This window comes from Anabrus simplex, chromosome 1, assembly GCF_040414725.1.
Source record: "Anabrus simplex isolate iqAnaSimp1 chromosome 1, ASM4041472v1, whole genome shotgun sequence".
NCBI lineage: Eukaryota > Metazoa > Arthropoda > Insecta > Orthoptera > Tettigoniidae > Anabrus > Anabrus simplex.
This window is the reverse complement of record NC_090265.1, coordinates 606,359,714-606,375,091: the sequence shown is the minus strand read 5'-3', so window position 1 is coordinate 606,375,091 and position 15,378 is coordinate 606,359,714. Positions and strand designations below refer to the sequence as shown.

The 15,378-nt window shown below is 36.5% G+C and overlaps 1 protein-coding gene across 2 annotated transcripts in view; it reads right to left on the bottom strand.

Moving 5' to 3' along the window:
- Positions 1-15,378, bottom strand: part of LOC136857198 (glyoxylate reductase/hydroxypyruvate reductase) — a 140,909-nt gene that overhangs the window by 51,353 nt on the left and 74,178 nt on the right. For both annotated transcript variants that reach the window (XM_067135662.2, XM_068225090.1), the window contains one exon: positions 13,366-13,555. In XM_067135662.2, the coding sequence (XP_066991763.1) occupies positions 13,366-13,555 (190 nt within the window). The remainder of the gene's footprint in view (positions 1-13,365; positions 13,556-15,378) is intronic.

The following is a 15,378-nucleotide window of genomic DNA, read 5'->3' as shown; positions in this document are numbered from 1 at the left end:
AATATATCAATAAGTTATTTGCACTAAACATACAGCAGCAAACCTGTAGAAATGCACAACTTCTTACGCATCTCAAGCTTGCTCCTGCCAATAATCAGTGACCTTTTATATTTTTTTTTCAATTCTAAGTTTTGATTGAACACTTTATTTAACAGTAACTTATGAAAGAATTGTCACAATATAAGTAATGGAAAGAAAAAAAAAATGTGACAAATTAACTTGATAATGAAAGATAGGAAAATGGATAGGTACACTTCCCGACAATGGGAGTTAATTGACATTTTGCTTATAAAAGGATACAGTTCTATGGTTTTAGAATGAGTATAAAGTGACATGAGTATAAAAATACACAACAAATTACTGTAAATGCTGCTTGTTGCTTTCTTAACATAATATGATTATGCAGGTTTATAGCAAAATGTATGTTAAAGAACAAGACAAAAATATTTTATTGTTGAAGACCATAGGATGAACAAGGTATACGAAGTTGGATGCTGATTATTTTTCTAAGAATACTTTAGTCAGGAAGTATACAGCATATACAGTATAATAGGATAAATACAACAACTGGTCAAGGTGGGAAGAGTGAGCAACAGGAGAAGGAGACTAGTACAAACTTGAAAACACAAAAGAACAAGGAACAACTTCATACACTGCCATCTTCGTTTACCGTATGGTCTCTCTCTTCATCAATCCTTTCTCAGCCCCTGATAACCTTGTTTTTGGTTCTTAGATTCATCAGAAGGGGCACTTAGGGGAACATCTTGACATGTCTTCAGTTCTGATGTGGGAAGTGTAGGATAAGAAAACCAAGTAAGCTGGCCATGTGTTAGGGTCGCGCAGCTGTGAGCTTGCATTTGGGAGATAGTGGGTTCAAACCCTTATGTCGGCAGCCCTGAAGATGGTTTTCCGTGGTTTCATATTTTTGCACGAGGCAAATGCAGGGGCTGTACCTTATTTAAGAACATGGCTGCTTCCTTCCCACGTCTAGCCCTTTCCTGTCCCATTGTCGCCATGAGAACTATCTGTGTCGGTGTGACGTAAAGCTAAGTTATAATATATAGGACGAAAGCTGCACAAACACAGGATAAAGGAAGAGATATAAGGGATCAATATGAGTAATGGAAATGAAGGAACAAGTGACAAATCAAGACATATATAAGGAACAATCTTTCTCTTCGAAGGACATCTCTATGCCAGTGACTTCCGAAGGACAACAGTGAAAAATTAGTACAGTTTCTTAGATTTGTAATCAGGAAGTGGCACGAGTACAATTACCTGCTTTCGCAAATCAGAAATGCAGATAAAACTCCGATTTTCTTTGATATGCCGAGAAACACTACAGTTACCATGGCATAGTCATGAGGACTACTGGGACAGAGAAGCTTCGCTGCACAGTTATGCTGGCTGTTACTGTGGATGGGCGAAAACTTCCTCCGTATGTAATTTTCAAGGTAAAAACAATTCCTAATGCGAAATTTCCTTCCAGTGTGCACATTCGTGTCCAGGAGAAAGGATGGATGGTGGCAGATCTGATGAAGGATTGGTTGTGTGTTGTGTGGGGAAGACAGCCTGGCCATCTCTTAAAGCACAGGTCTCTCCTGGTTTTGGACAGTTTCCGTGGCCATCTTATTGATGATGTTCACCAAGAAATGGTCAACCAGAAGACTAATGCTGCAATAATTCCTGGTGGCTTGACATCAGGCTTGCAGCCTCTTGATGTAAGCATTAACAAGCCATTCAAAGACAACATGCGGCAGGTATATTCTGAATGGATGGAGGGAGGTTCTCATACTCTGATGCCTACAGGGAAGATAAAAAGGCCTTCACTAGAATGAATACGTATGCGAGTGGATTGTTCGTGCATGGGGACTCATTTCACGAGACATTACTATAAAAAGTTTCAAGAAAACTGTTATTTCCAACGAACTACATGGAACTGAAGATGACCGCATCTGAGAGATGGAAGAGAATGGGAGTGATTCATCGCAGACGACTTCGGAAGAAAGCGATGATGAATGACATGATAAGTCTATTTCTTTGAAGTGAAATACATATTAGCATAGACAATTTTATAGATTTTACCCTAATACAGTAGTCTAATTTATTTCAGGTATATGGCTCCTATCTTCAGCGAATTCTCGCGTGACATTAAAAGATGGCGGTGTCTGTATAATTATTGCTGAGGAACGTATTATTGCCTTTGATTTTTTAATTAAAATTAATTGTATTATTACATATTTTTGATTATTTTGTACTATTTTAGGCCCAAATCAATTTTGTAACTTAAGTAAGGTAATTATGTTTGATTTCCGTTTTTAATTTAGATTCACATAATTTTCCCTCCCCGTTTTTTAGGTTGAAAAAAGTCATTTAAAAAAAGGGGGGGGGGGGGGGAAGGATTACGCGAGTAAATATGGTAGGTGCACATAACAGGATTAACATAATGACAGGTCTGTGTGAGAAGACGGAGCAAGAGAAAGAGTTGACAAGGACAATCCCTACATCTTCATTGACTTCTATCTTCACAAAGATGCATTGTACACTTCTCATCAATTGCAGTTCTTCTACATCCATTTCTTCTCAGCCTTTGACAAACTTGTTTCTGCTTCCCAGCTTCATTAGAAAGGTGGACATCGGCACGCATTTAGGGGTCATCAAAATTTTCAGTGTTAACGTGGTAAGTGTACGAAAAGAAGAAAACTAGATAAATAATGAAAAAAAGAGGATGTTCATAAATGGTACCAAAATGTATTCCAATTAAAATATTCTTCCTATGATACCGCACTGTGTACCATTCTGATCGATCATATCATTTGAGAGTCAGATATACTCCATGGTGAAATATTTGGACACCCTTGTTTTACATCATGGATAAGTACAAAATGAAGCTAGATGTCTTGTAACAGTATGTTAAGGAGCCTCCTACTAGGTGACATGGACATTCAATGCGAGTATGGTGCCGAGAAAGATCCCCACCATTTGTTGACCTGCACATAGCTAGAACATCCCCGTACAGTTCAAGACATTGTGCATTCAAGAGCTCACTGAATTTCAGTGCGGTATGATAATAGGTAGCCAGTCGTCCTTGTGGGAAGAGAGTGCAGAACATTTCTCCATGCTACAGATTTGCTGATCTACTATAAGAGATGGAAATGAGGAAACAGAAACTCCATGGAAGAACAACAGCATAACTGCAAACAGGCAAACCAGCATGGAATGGGGCCTAGGAAATGTTCAGTGTTTGCAAGGATTGTGTCCAAATGCCTGATACCAACTTCTATGCAGGAAATGTACACATCCTGAGAGAAATTTCTACTGATTTGGAGACTAGGAACCAGCAGACAGATCGCCGTCATCCAGTTTATGGACACCTATACACAGATCAGTGTCTCAGATCTAGAAATAGTTTCCTTTCTAGAATGCAGGTTTTGGAAAGAACACCAGAGAGGAACCATGAAGGAACAAATTAAGTTACCAGAACATCCAGGTCACAGAACTAGATTCTGGCAGCAATCAACCCTACATGATGGACAATACTTTAAACCATATAAGAGTTGGTGTGCCACAGTGCAAGGTCAGCATACATATATGGAGCCTCCTACTAGGTGACATGGACATTCAATGCGAGTATGGTGCCGAGAAAGATCCCCACCATTTGTTGACCTGCACATAGCTAGAACATCCCCGTACAGTTCAAGACATTGTGCAAGCCAGTGATGCAGTTATATCTGGTGCTGTGTTTTGGAGAACTGTTGATTGATAAGACACAAATATATATACCTATTAAAAATGAAGAGAGTAGTGTATCATGTGGTAGCATTATACATATAAAAAAAACAATAAAATAAAATAATAAACAAGCAAAGGAAAGATAAACAAAATACCCAACAAAGACGACTAATATGAATAGACGGACAACAGGATGGGCGGAAGATGCTGGACAGCCATGCTGGGAACATAATTGGGGGTATTTACATTCTTGAATAGGACTATCAGATTCCTTAAAATATAATTTATTAAACATAGCTCTTTAGGTTCATTTAGATAATGACCTTAACCTTCAAAAATGATTTTAGAAAACACATAGCTTAAGCATATAAACAGTATACACACAGTGCTCATAGATGCTCGCAAAATTATTTGAAGATATCATCTGCTGTATGCTGTTAACCTGAAATCATCGCCTTCCTCACAAATATGGCGACCCTTTGGTCTGGGACTATAAAATATTTAATATTACATTAAGATACTACATTGATAAAAAACTGAAGGCGACCAAATTGACAGCCATGCTCGCAGACATGGGAGGGTTGGTAGTCCTGACCTCAGAACCCAAGTGATGTCCTGTACGCTTTGGAATTGAAGATTCTCTTATTGCAGTCTGTAATTTTCATATGTTTCACTAGGTCCAACGATAGCCACAGACATACACCCAACAATGTGAAGCATGCTCCTGACCATACTCTAAGACATATCCAGCCCACACGTAAGTAACACACACACTACAGCACACAAACCACTTAGCAGGTACTCGCTATCCATTAATCTAATCCCTACCTTTCTTTTACTTCTTTCTTAGATTTTTTAATTTACTGGAGCGAGAATGAAGAGTATGAAGAGGGGAGCTCTCTCAACCTACTTTCATACAATTTAATATGTCATACACAGCATATTATGCCTCAACAAGGATTCAATTAAACTAGCATGTACTAGCAACGATACAGACTAAGAATGAACATAGTAGGCCTAGCTGTTAAACAAGTTACAGAACCTCACTTCTGCTGAAAGCAACATTCCCTGCATATCTGCAGCCTAACAATGCACCTGAACATATCCATATTACAGTTGGACATAACGTTGGCATACAGCATATAGATATTTGAACTTTACACCAAACCTCAGTGACCATTTGAACTCTAAGAACGGTACCCTATTTTTAAACTTTTAGCAATACTGTTTTTGGAAAATGTGGCATTCATAGGATTCCAGCAAGTCAAAGGTCTTTATTGTACCATATGTAAATATCATAACATTGTATGTATGTATGTATGTATGTATGTATGTTGAGTCTTCAGCCCTAAGGCTGGTTGGATCCTCAACAGCTCTGCCATCAGCTGTCACAGATGGCCTAGGCATCACTGAAGAGGCGTACTAGAAAAATGAGGAGTGAGGTATTTTCCCGTTGCTTTCCTCACCGAGCCGGAAGTTGCTATTACATATCAGTCTGCCAAGCCCACTGAAATGCATGCACCAACCAGCCCTATGAGCAACATTTTCACACCATTCATAGCAGGGACTGGCTGCATAAGGAATGGCATTACTAGCATCGCTCATACCTTAGTCACTTTCATTTTGTCAAAGCCAAGGATAAGACAGCGACAGATCAATGAAAGTAACAAAATTGCTCTAGCCTATACCAGAAGATATAGTGCACTGTAAACACTAGGTCCTGCCAGCAAAGGCATATCATAACATTATGTATTTTATTAGAATAATGGCATTCTTGTTTAATTTTTGTAGTATTTCATTCTGCACAATCACTATTAAGCAGGTTCATCAACAGCTGATGATGACCTATTTACAGGTCAAAACCGGTACTGTCTTTTAATGTCAAAATTCTAGACACTTTGTAAAATAAAGTATTGATTAGGTGGACAACTCATCCTTCATACTTGTGTGCTCACACCCTGACAACTGCCAAAACACTCTGACATTTGCAAGACTTGTTCTGGCGCCAGCGAGACGTCAGAACTGAAGAGCCAATCCTTCCATAAATAATAATAATAATAATAATAATAATAATAATAATAATAATAATAATAATAATAATAATAATAATAATAATAATAATAATAATAATAATAATAATAATATTTATTTATTTATTTATTTATTTATTTATTTATTTATTTATTTATTTATTTATTTATTTATTTATAACTTATCTAAAATACATTTGCAAATATGCAGTAGGATATTATACATTATCTTTGCAATTATTTACACCTGCAAAGCACTTGATGTGCTTATCTGCCGGTGTAGTTGTTTCACATTTGTATACATTGTTGCAATCCTTACTGTTTACAACACTAATAAAGTATGTATATTTACATTAGTATTGTAATTTTGTCCTGTGGTGTGAGTTTTTCTTAATCCCTGAAAGTATCACTCAAAATAGATAAGTCTTTGGTACATTTTCCATTCATAAACAAATATTTAAACTGTAATTTTATTATCTATGATCCAGTTTCACATGTTTTTTTTAGTTGATATTTGGTTTTCAAGTGTGTCAATTCTGAGGGCAACTTGTTCAAAAATTTAGGAACTACAACTTGCAGTGTTCTGGATCCATATTTGTTGTAGCACCTCATGACCTGAAAAGAACTTATATGCCTCAGTCTTGTTCCATGTGTATGTTCATTTACAATTCTATATTGAGGCTTCCAGTAATTTTCTTTAATTATGTTGTACATATAAAGTTGTTTAACTCTCAAGAACCTTTCCTTCTGGTACATCCCTGTTAACATATCCTCACTTAAGCTAAATATTCCTGTGTTTTCATACCAAAAGAATGCTTTGACAATACGATTTTGTAACATTTGTACCATGTTTATGTCTGTAACAGAAGCTGATCCCCATACACTTACACCATATGATATCAGTGACTCAACAAGTGAATGATAAACCATTTTTAAGCTATCATGAGGTATTATATACTTAACCATTTGCATTTTGAACAAGCTTAGCGTCAGTCTTTCACACAACTTATTAATATGTTGCTTCCATGAAAAATATCTATCTGTTATTATACCTAAATATTTCATGTTATCAACTTCCTCTATTACATAGTCACAATTGCATGATTTTTGTTCACCATCATGAATGCACTGAACTGAATGGCCTGTTATTTTAATGTTTTCTCTTCGCATTTTTGGCGTAGTAATGTACAAGACTTTTGTTTTTGAAGTGTTAATTATTAGACCCTTATCATGGCACCATTCTTGAAAGTAGTTGTACTCCATTTGTAAATGCTTCTCTGCCAATTTTGGGTTTTTATGTACTGATACAATTAGTTTATCATCTGCATACATGAAATATTTACAGTTTTTAAAACATGAGCTTATATCATTGACAAAAATAATATACAAAATGGGTCCTAGGATACTTCCTTGTGGAACACCTCTTTTAATAGTAGTTATTTCTCCATATATATTATCAATTTTTACCCTATACGTTCGGTCAGTCAGATAACTTTCAAAAACTTTTAGTGGTGTTCCTCTTACCCGAATTTTGCTTAAGGCTGCAATAATTTTTTCATGGGAAATTGAATCAAATGCCTTTGAGAAATCAATAAACATAGCTAAAATGTGCATACCTTGATTTAGCTTCCCATTGATCAAATTGGAGAATTCCTCAAGAAGAATACTTGTACCCTTGTGTTTTTGATAAGCAAATTGATGTTCATCTATTATTTTAAATTTTTCTAAATATGAGATTAGGTGATCAGCAATGTATCTTTCAACTACTTTACCTATAGTTTGAAGAATAGATATCTGTCTATAGTTTTCATACTGCAAATGTGAACCTTGCTTGTAAATAGGTCTCTCTATGGCAGTCTTCAGATCCTTTGGGAAAATACCTGCCTCTATTATTTTATTGATTAGCTTCTGTATTACTGGTGTTATTGTGTCTATGTTATCTTTCAGATGTTTAACTGTTAATTTATCCATGCCTGGTGATTTATTTATGTCCATTCCTTCAATTATGTTCGCTATATCTGCTGTACTTGATAGTGGTAGGTAAAATGATGAAAGTCTCTTTGTATTAGGTAATGGTCTTCGTTGTACCCTACATTCATGTATTACCTTGTCTAGCTGTTCTGAAAATGTTTTTGAAAAGTTATCAACTATATTTTCTAGTGAGTCTTGCCTTCCTAAATAATGTCTTACCGTTTCTTCTATTGTCCATTTCTTTTTAGTCTTTAGCACATCATTTAATACTTCCCAAGTTTTCTTCATGTCCCCTCTACAACTTTCAAACTGCAATCTGTAATACTTTCTTTTTGCTTTATGAATATCAGCTATTATATCATTCCTCATTCTTTTATATAACCTCCTTAAATTTTCCTTATTTTCTGGATTTAAATTTGATGCATTTTTCCATCTTTTGAAAAGTCTGTCCCTTTCTTTGATTTTTTTCTATTATAGCACCCGTCCGCCACGGTTGAGTGTCTTTCCTTCTCTTCTGGTTTTTTGTATCCTTCGTTTCATTAGTTGACTTGTTAACTGCATTGCAAATCTTCATGTATATATCATCTGAACTCATATTCTCATTTATTTCTTTTCCAATAATTTCTATTTCTGTTCTTAACATGGATTTACTCACCCTTTCCTATATGTTATCTATAACTTTTTCACTTGGAACATATTTATTACACCTAGTATCATGTGACATCTGTACAGTTATATAATGATCAGAAACTTTAGTCTGAATTACAGAAGAATCTCTTACATTTTTCCCATTCCTAATCAATGCATGGTCGATGCAGGATTGTGTTAGTTTTCCATTTAGATATTCTTCCCTTGTGAACTTGTTAATGCAATGAACTAACTGATGATCTGCTAGCACATTATTGTACAAGGATGTGACTCTGCTGTCTTTCAGAATATCTATGTTCATGTCCCCAATAATTATTAAGTTTCTGGCATTCATACTATGTAAATGAAGATCTAACTCCTCCACAAAATCCTTTGGATTATAGTCAGGTGGTCTGTATACTGCCATAATGATCCCATATAGTGTTCCATTAATCCAAACTTCCCCTGATAAATTTTCAAACTGATTTGTTATACATTTCTTTAAATATGAACCCTTCCTTGACAAAAATTACTATTCCTCCACTCCTAGAAACATTTCTTATTGAATAATGCATACTATATCCTTCTAACTCATACTGCTCAATTTCCATTTCATTATTTACATTTATTTCACTAAATATTAGCACATCTACCAGTGGCCTGCTGTGTCTTAATATTATAACCATTTGATCCCAATATTTTCTAATTGATCTTATATTCATATGAAGTAGACACATTTCACTTTCTTGTTTCTTTGTCATCTGTAGCCATTCATCACAATTATTGTATACCTTTGAGTCTAGTAATAAACTACAACTATCAATGTAACTAACATCCATAACTAAATTTAAGATACACTAGAGTAAAATTAAATATTGATACTTTCAGCCAGTTACTGGACTTTTTCAATGTCTTTTTTTGAAAGAATTCTTACCGGAGTAGTTTTCTCTTCCTTTCTAGCGAACAGCTTTCCCTGCTTCACCCATACATACTTCCATCCTTTGATGTCCGCTTGTCTCCATGCCTCCCAGCGAAGATTAGCCATGTAAGGGGACAGTTGCTCCGTGACAAGTACCTTCCCTCCTTCAGTTGGTCCAATAACTTTGGAGTTAAGGATGGTCTTGCTTTTCCTTCTTGCGAGCATTAAGTCTCTCTTCTTCCTTGGTAGCTGAATTATGATGGGTTTGGGTACTCCTTCTTTCCTGGTTGGAACTCTGTGTGCTGCGTCTATTTCAGTTTTACACAAAGGAACATCCAGCTCTGCTGCAATTCTGCATGCTATTTCTTCAACATCTTCCTCATCTTTCTCTGGAATACTATGTAGCAAAAGGTTTCTATTTTTGGAATATTGTTCAAGTTCTTGTATTCTTATTACCTGTTCATGAATTATATCATTCTTTTCTTTGCATGCATCTGTTAAACACTCCACTTTCTTTTCCAACTCCTTTATCTGTTTAATCATGCTCTGCATTCCTGTCCTAATGTCCTCATACTGTTCACAAATGAACTTCTGACTTTTAACACTTTCCCTCAGTTCTTCCTTCATTTCATTCACTGCACCTTTCAAGTCCACAACTGTTGTTAATTTTTTGTTGATGTCCATCAAGTCATCGCTCTTTTAGCGTTACTGCTAGTGTCCACTTTCTTTCTGCATTCAGCACATCGCCATTTTGTTTTCTTGTCCTTGCTCATGCACGGTACGAATTTTCTTTCAGGGCGGAGCAATCATAGTGCCATGCATTTTCGCACCCCTTGCACTCCACATAGCCCCCGTCATTAGGCAGTTCGCACTCGCACGCTTTACAGTATTCCATGACGTATGCAGCAGTTGGCAATACTACCGTGTTTTGTTTCTCGTTCCTTACTCCACCACTAGAATCTCTGATGTCATACGTTAACTAAATGGCGACTTAAATTTTAACGAACTCAACAATCAAGCAAACACAGTTTTTACTCTTGTACAGGTTTCGAGTGAAATGTTAATTATGTCAATTCAAAGAACTTCATTTAGTATTAAGTAATGTAACTGAACTGTACCTCAATAATGTCACTTTCCACTTGAAAAATGAAACTCTCACAGCACTGTATACAAACACGTCCTTTCACCATCAAAATAATAATAATAATAATAATAATAATAATAATAATAATAATAATAATAATAATAATAATAATAATAATAATAATAATAATAATAATAATAATAATAATAATAATAATAATAATAACAACAACAACAACAACAATAATAACCACCGAGACTTTGAGGGAGAAGTAAGAACTAATTTGCAAAAGCTTGACACATGGCTAGAAAAACCACTACATGGGAAGCATCCGTACTCAGTTAGACAAGAAAATGTTAATTTAGAAGCAATGAACTTTAGCTAACTGCAAGGCAAATGTTCCCCAAAAACAGGAGGTTTTGTGTTGGCTGTACAAGACCAAGTCATTCCAAACAGAAGCTACCTGAAAAATGAGGTAAGAAACCCAAGAGTCATGAGGGACTCATGCCGATATGGCTGCCAAACACAAGAAACCATCCAACATGTTACTTCTGGATGGTATCTCATTGATTAGTGTACCAGGCAAAATATTCACTGGCATCTTTGAAGGGAGGGTGCGATCAGTGGTTGAGAGGAAGTTGGATGAAAACCAGTGTAGTTTCAGACCACAGAGAGGCTGTCAGGATCAGATTTTCAGTATGCACCAGGTAACTGAAAAATGCTACGAAAGGAATAGACAGTTGTGTTTATGTTTCATAGATCTAGAGAAAGCAAATGACAGGATACCGAGGGAAAAGATGTTTACCATACTGGGGGACTATGGGATTAAGGGTAGATTATTAAAATCAATCAAAAGCATTTATGTTGACAATTGGGCTGCAGTGAGAATTGATGGTAGGACGAGTTCTTGGTTCAGGGTACTTACAGGGGTTAGACAAGTTGTAATCATTCACCTTTGTTGTTTGTAGTTTACGTGGATCATCTGCTGAAAGGTATAAAGTGGCAGGGAGGGATTCAGTTAGATGGAAATGTAGTAAACAGCCTAGCCTATGCTGATGACTTGGTCTTATTGGGAGATTGTGCCCAAAGCCTGCAGTCTAATATCTTGCAACTTGAAAATAGGTGCAATGAGTATGGTATGAAAATTAGCCTTTCGAAGACTAAATTGATGTCAGTAGGTAAGAAATTCAACAGAATTGAATGTCAGATTGGTGATACAAATCAGGAACAGGTAGATAATTTCAAGTATTTAGGATGTCTGTTCTCCCAGGATGGTAATATAGTGAGATTGAATCAAGGTGCAGTAAAGCTACTGCAGTGAGCTTGCAGTTGCGATCAACAGTATTCTCTGAGAAGGAAGTCAGCTCCCAGACCAAATTATCTTTACATAGGTTTGTTTTCAGACCAACTTTGCTTTACGGGAGCGACAGCTGGGTGGACTCACGATATTTTATTCACAAGTTAGAAGTAACAGACATGAAAGTAGCGAGAATGATTGCTGGTACAAACAGTTAGGTGGAAATGTAATAAACAGTCTAGCCTATGCTGATGACTTGGTCTTAATGGCAGATTGTGCCCAAAGCCTGCAGTCTAATATCTTGCAACTTGAAAATAGTTGCAATGAGTACGGTATGAAAATTAGCCTTTCAAAGACTAAATTGATGTCAGTAAGTAAGAAATTCAACAGAATTGAATGTCAGATTGGCGATACAAATCTGGAACACGTAGATAATTTCAAGTATTTAGGATATCTGTTCTCCCAGGATGATAATATAGTAAGTGAGATTGAATCAAGGTGCAGTAAAGCTAATGCAGTGAGCTTGTAGTTGCGATCAACAGTATTCTCTGAGAAGGAAGTCAGCTCCCGGACCAAATTATCTTTACATAGGTTTGTTTTCAGACCAACTTTGCTTTATGGGAGTGAAAGCTGGGTGGACTCACGATATCTTATTCACAAGTTAGAAGTAACAGACATGAAAGTAGCGAGAATGACTGCTGGTACAAACGGGTGGGAACAATGGCAGGAGGGTACTAGGAGTGAGGATATAAAGGCTAAGTTAGGAATTAACTCAATGGATGAAGCTGTACGCATAAACTGGCTTCGGTTGTGGGATCATGTGAGGCGAATGGAGATGGATAGGTTACCTAGGAGAATAATGGACTCTGTTATGGAGGGTAAGAGAAGTAGAGGGAGACCAAGACGACGATGGTTAGACACAGTTTCTAATGATTTAAAGATAAGAGGTATAGAACTAAATGAGGCCACAGCACTAGTTGCAAATAGAGGATTGCGATGACATTTAGTAAATTCACAGAGGCTTCCGGACGGAATGCTGAAAGCATAACGGTCTATAATGGTGATGCATGATGTACGTATGTTATTTTGGTAGAACAACTACTGCTTGAGAGCTCCAAATATTTGTAGAACAGTAAGTTAGTAAGGTAAGGCTTTTGATCAGTGGTTATTGACTCAGTGTGCCATCTAGAAAATCACAAGAATTCAGGTAAGACAAGGCATTCATGTATTCAGTTTGTTTTCATTTGGACATCAATATTGTTAAGGAAACTATCTCATTTTTCACATGCTGGGTGAAAGTATAAATTCAAGAGACTGCTTTACTATGACTTCTTCCATAGTATGAATATGAAATTGCACAACTGATTTAGAATGAATTAGGAAAGAAGAAAATACAGTAGTTACAGATATATAAAAAGAGAACTTCTTTAAACAGAATCTATCTGATCTCAAAGATAATTACATCTCTCTTGAAAATTCATTGTAATTTATAAGTATAATAAAACAGGTTATTTTACTGTATTATGAAGAATGCACTTTATTTATTTATTTTTTTTTGTTGTAAACCTGAGCTTACAACTAAAAACTGTATTTCTAATTGCCAGGCTCTTCCTATACTTCTGCCAATAATATGACGATAAGCAGCACAAAGATTAATCACATTAATGGTGGCATATATTCTTCACTCAAATCAGCACTTACCTACCTTAAAATTTCTTGATGTGCTTCGAATAACCTTCGTGATGTGGCCAGCAATAGAGAGATGGTTAATTCTGCAACTGCATCTGTAAGAACCTCTGGTGTATATCCAAGTTTTATTCCCCTTCTTTTCACTTCATCAACATCAATGTGATCATATCCAACTGACATAGTTCCAATTACTTTCAACGTTGGACCTAGTGAAACATATGAAGATTACAAACTATGAATCTCATGTTAGATACATACTGACGGCTGAACTTCTCACAAAATTGTACAAACTTATTTTGATATCCTTCTAGTCAATACTATAATATTTTACGTCCAATTAAGACAAAACTTTACACAGGCATAGACATGTTTCAACCCGGCATTGGGTCATCCTCAGTAAGACATATATAAAGAATTAAAACATCGGACACAATAAATGAAATGTTAGACAAAAAGTTTTTCTTAAAAAACATGATAAAAGTTAAAAACTGTGAGACAGTAGTCGTTCAAACAATCTTGAGCTGGAGGTCTTTTTGTTTCAATGTTTTAGTTGTCCCTTGGTGGGAATGGGTGAAATATACACATAACTAAAAACAACCAATAATAGTGTTGAATCATTAGTTTTTGGGACTACTGGTGCGATTTCAACCAAACTTGGTGTGTTTATGACTTACTATCAGCAGATAAACCGTGTGGGGCTATGACAAACTTAGCACCACTAGGGGTAGGGGGTTGCAGAAGTGAGATGCACAGTGACACTCCGGATTATTTTAAAGTTTAGCTCCAATCAGCAGGGTGGGGGTGGGGGGTGGGGTGAGAAGGATTAAAGAAAAGAATATGTCCAAATGACCGATATTATGGTTGTTTGTGTGTATGTTCCAACATAGTTGTCAGCTAAACTTGGTACAAATATTGCCTACTCTCTAGAAAAATTACTGCGGGGGTAAGACACCCTTAGAAGCTCTAGGCAAGGTGGTAAAATATAATTATAACTAAAAAGGAACAATGAAAAAGAAATGGCGTATGGCTTTTAATGCCGGGAGTGTCTGAGGACCTGTTTGGCTCGCCAGATGCAGGTCTTTATATTTGACTCCCGTAGGCGACCTGCGCAGCATGATGAGGATGAAATGATGATGAAGACGACACACACACACCCAGTCCCCATGACAGACAAAATTAACCAATTAAGGTTAAAATTCCCGACCTTGCCAGGAATCGAACCTGGGACCTCTCTGACCAAAGGCCAGAACGCTAACCATTTAGCCATGGAGCCGGACAAAAGGAACGATATTTGTGTTGAATCCTAATTTTTAGGACTACATGAGCGATTTCAACAAACTTTCTACACTTATGGCTCACTATCAGGAAGCAAACTGCGTGGGAGGTATGACAACCTTAGCATCCCTGAGTTGCAGGAGGGAGGGGGTGAGATTTAAAAATAATCTAAAATAGTGTTGAATCAATTATTTTTGGGGCCGCTGGGATGAATAGGGATACTCGGAATTTTTAGAAGTCCAAGTTCAGCCTCCTTTCGCATAAGGGGTGAGAAAAGGTGAAGAACAAAATTTCCAAAATGACAGAGATAATGGACGTATGTATGTTCCAGCATAGCTCTCAACCAAAACTGATACAAGTATGACTGGAAAAAATACCATGGGAGTAAGAGACCCCTAGCCCCCTAGAGTAGGGGTGAAATATAAAAATAACTGAAAACGACCGATATTTGTGTTGAAACCAAAATTTTCGGGGTCGCTGAGATGAACTGTGACACTGGATGCCATTTAAGACAAAGTTCAGTCCCATTTGGCAGGGGGTGAGAATGGTTGAAGAAGAGAAAATGTCTAAAGTGACCAAGTTTAAAGAGGGAGGCACACCCCATATACTTTTTTTTCTAACGGCAAGTAACAGGCAAGAAGATAGACACGTGACATGATGAGCCTACATGCTATGCGCACAGCTACAATTTAGGAGAAAGATTATAATAGAATGATTCTCAAAATGTGTTAAGAACCAATAAACATTGAGATCT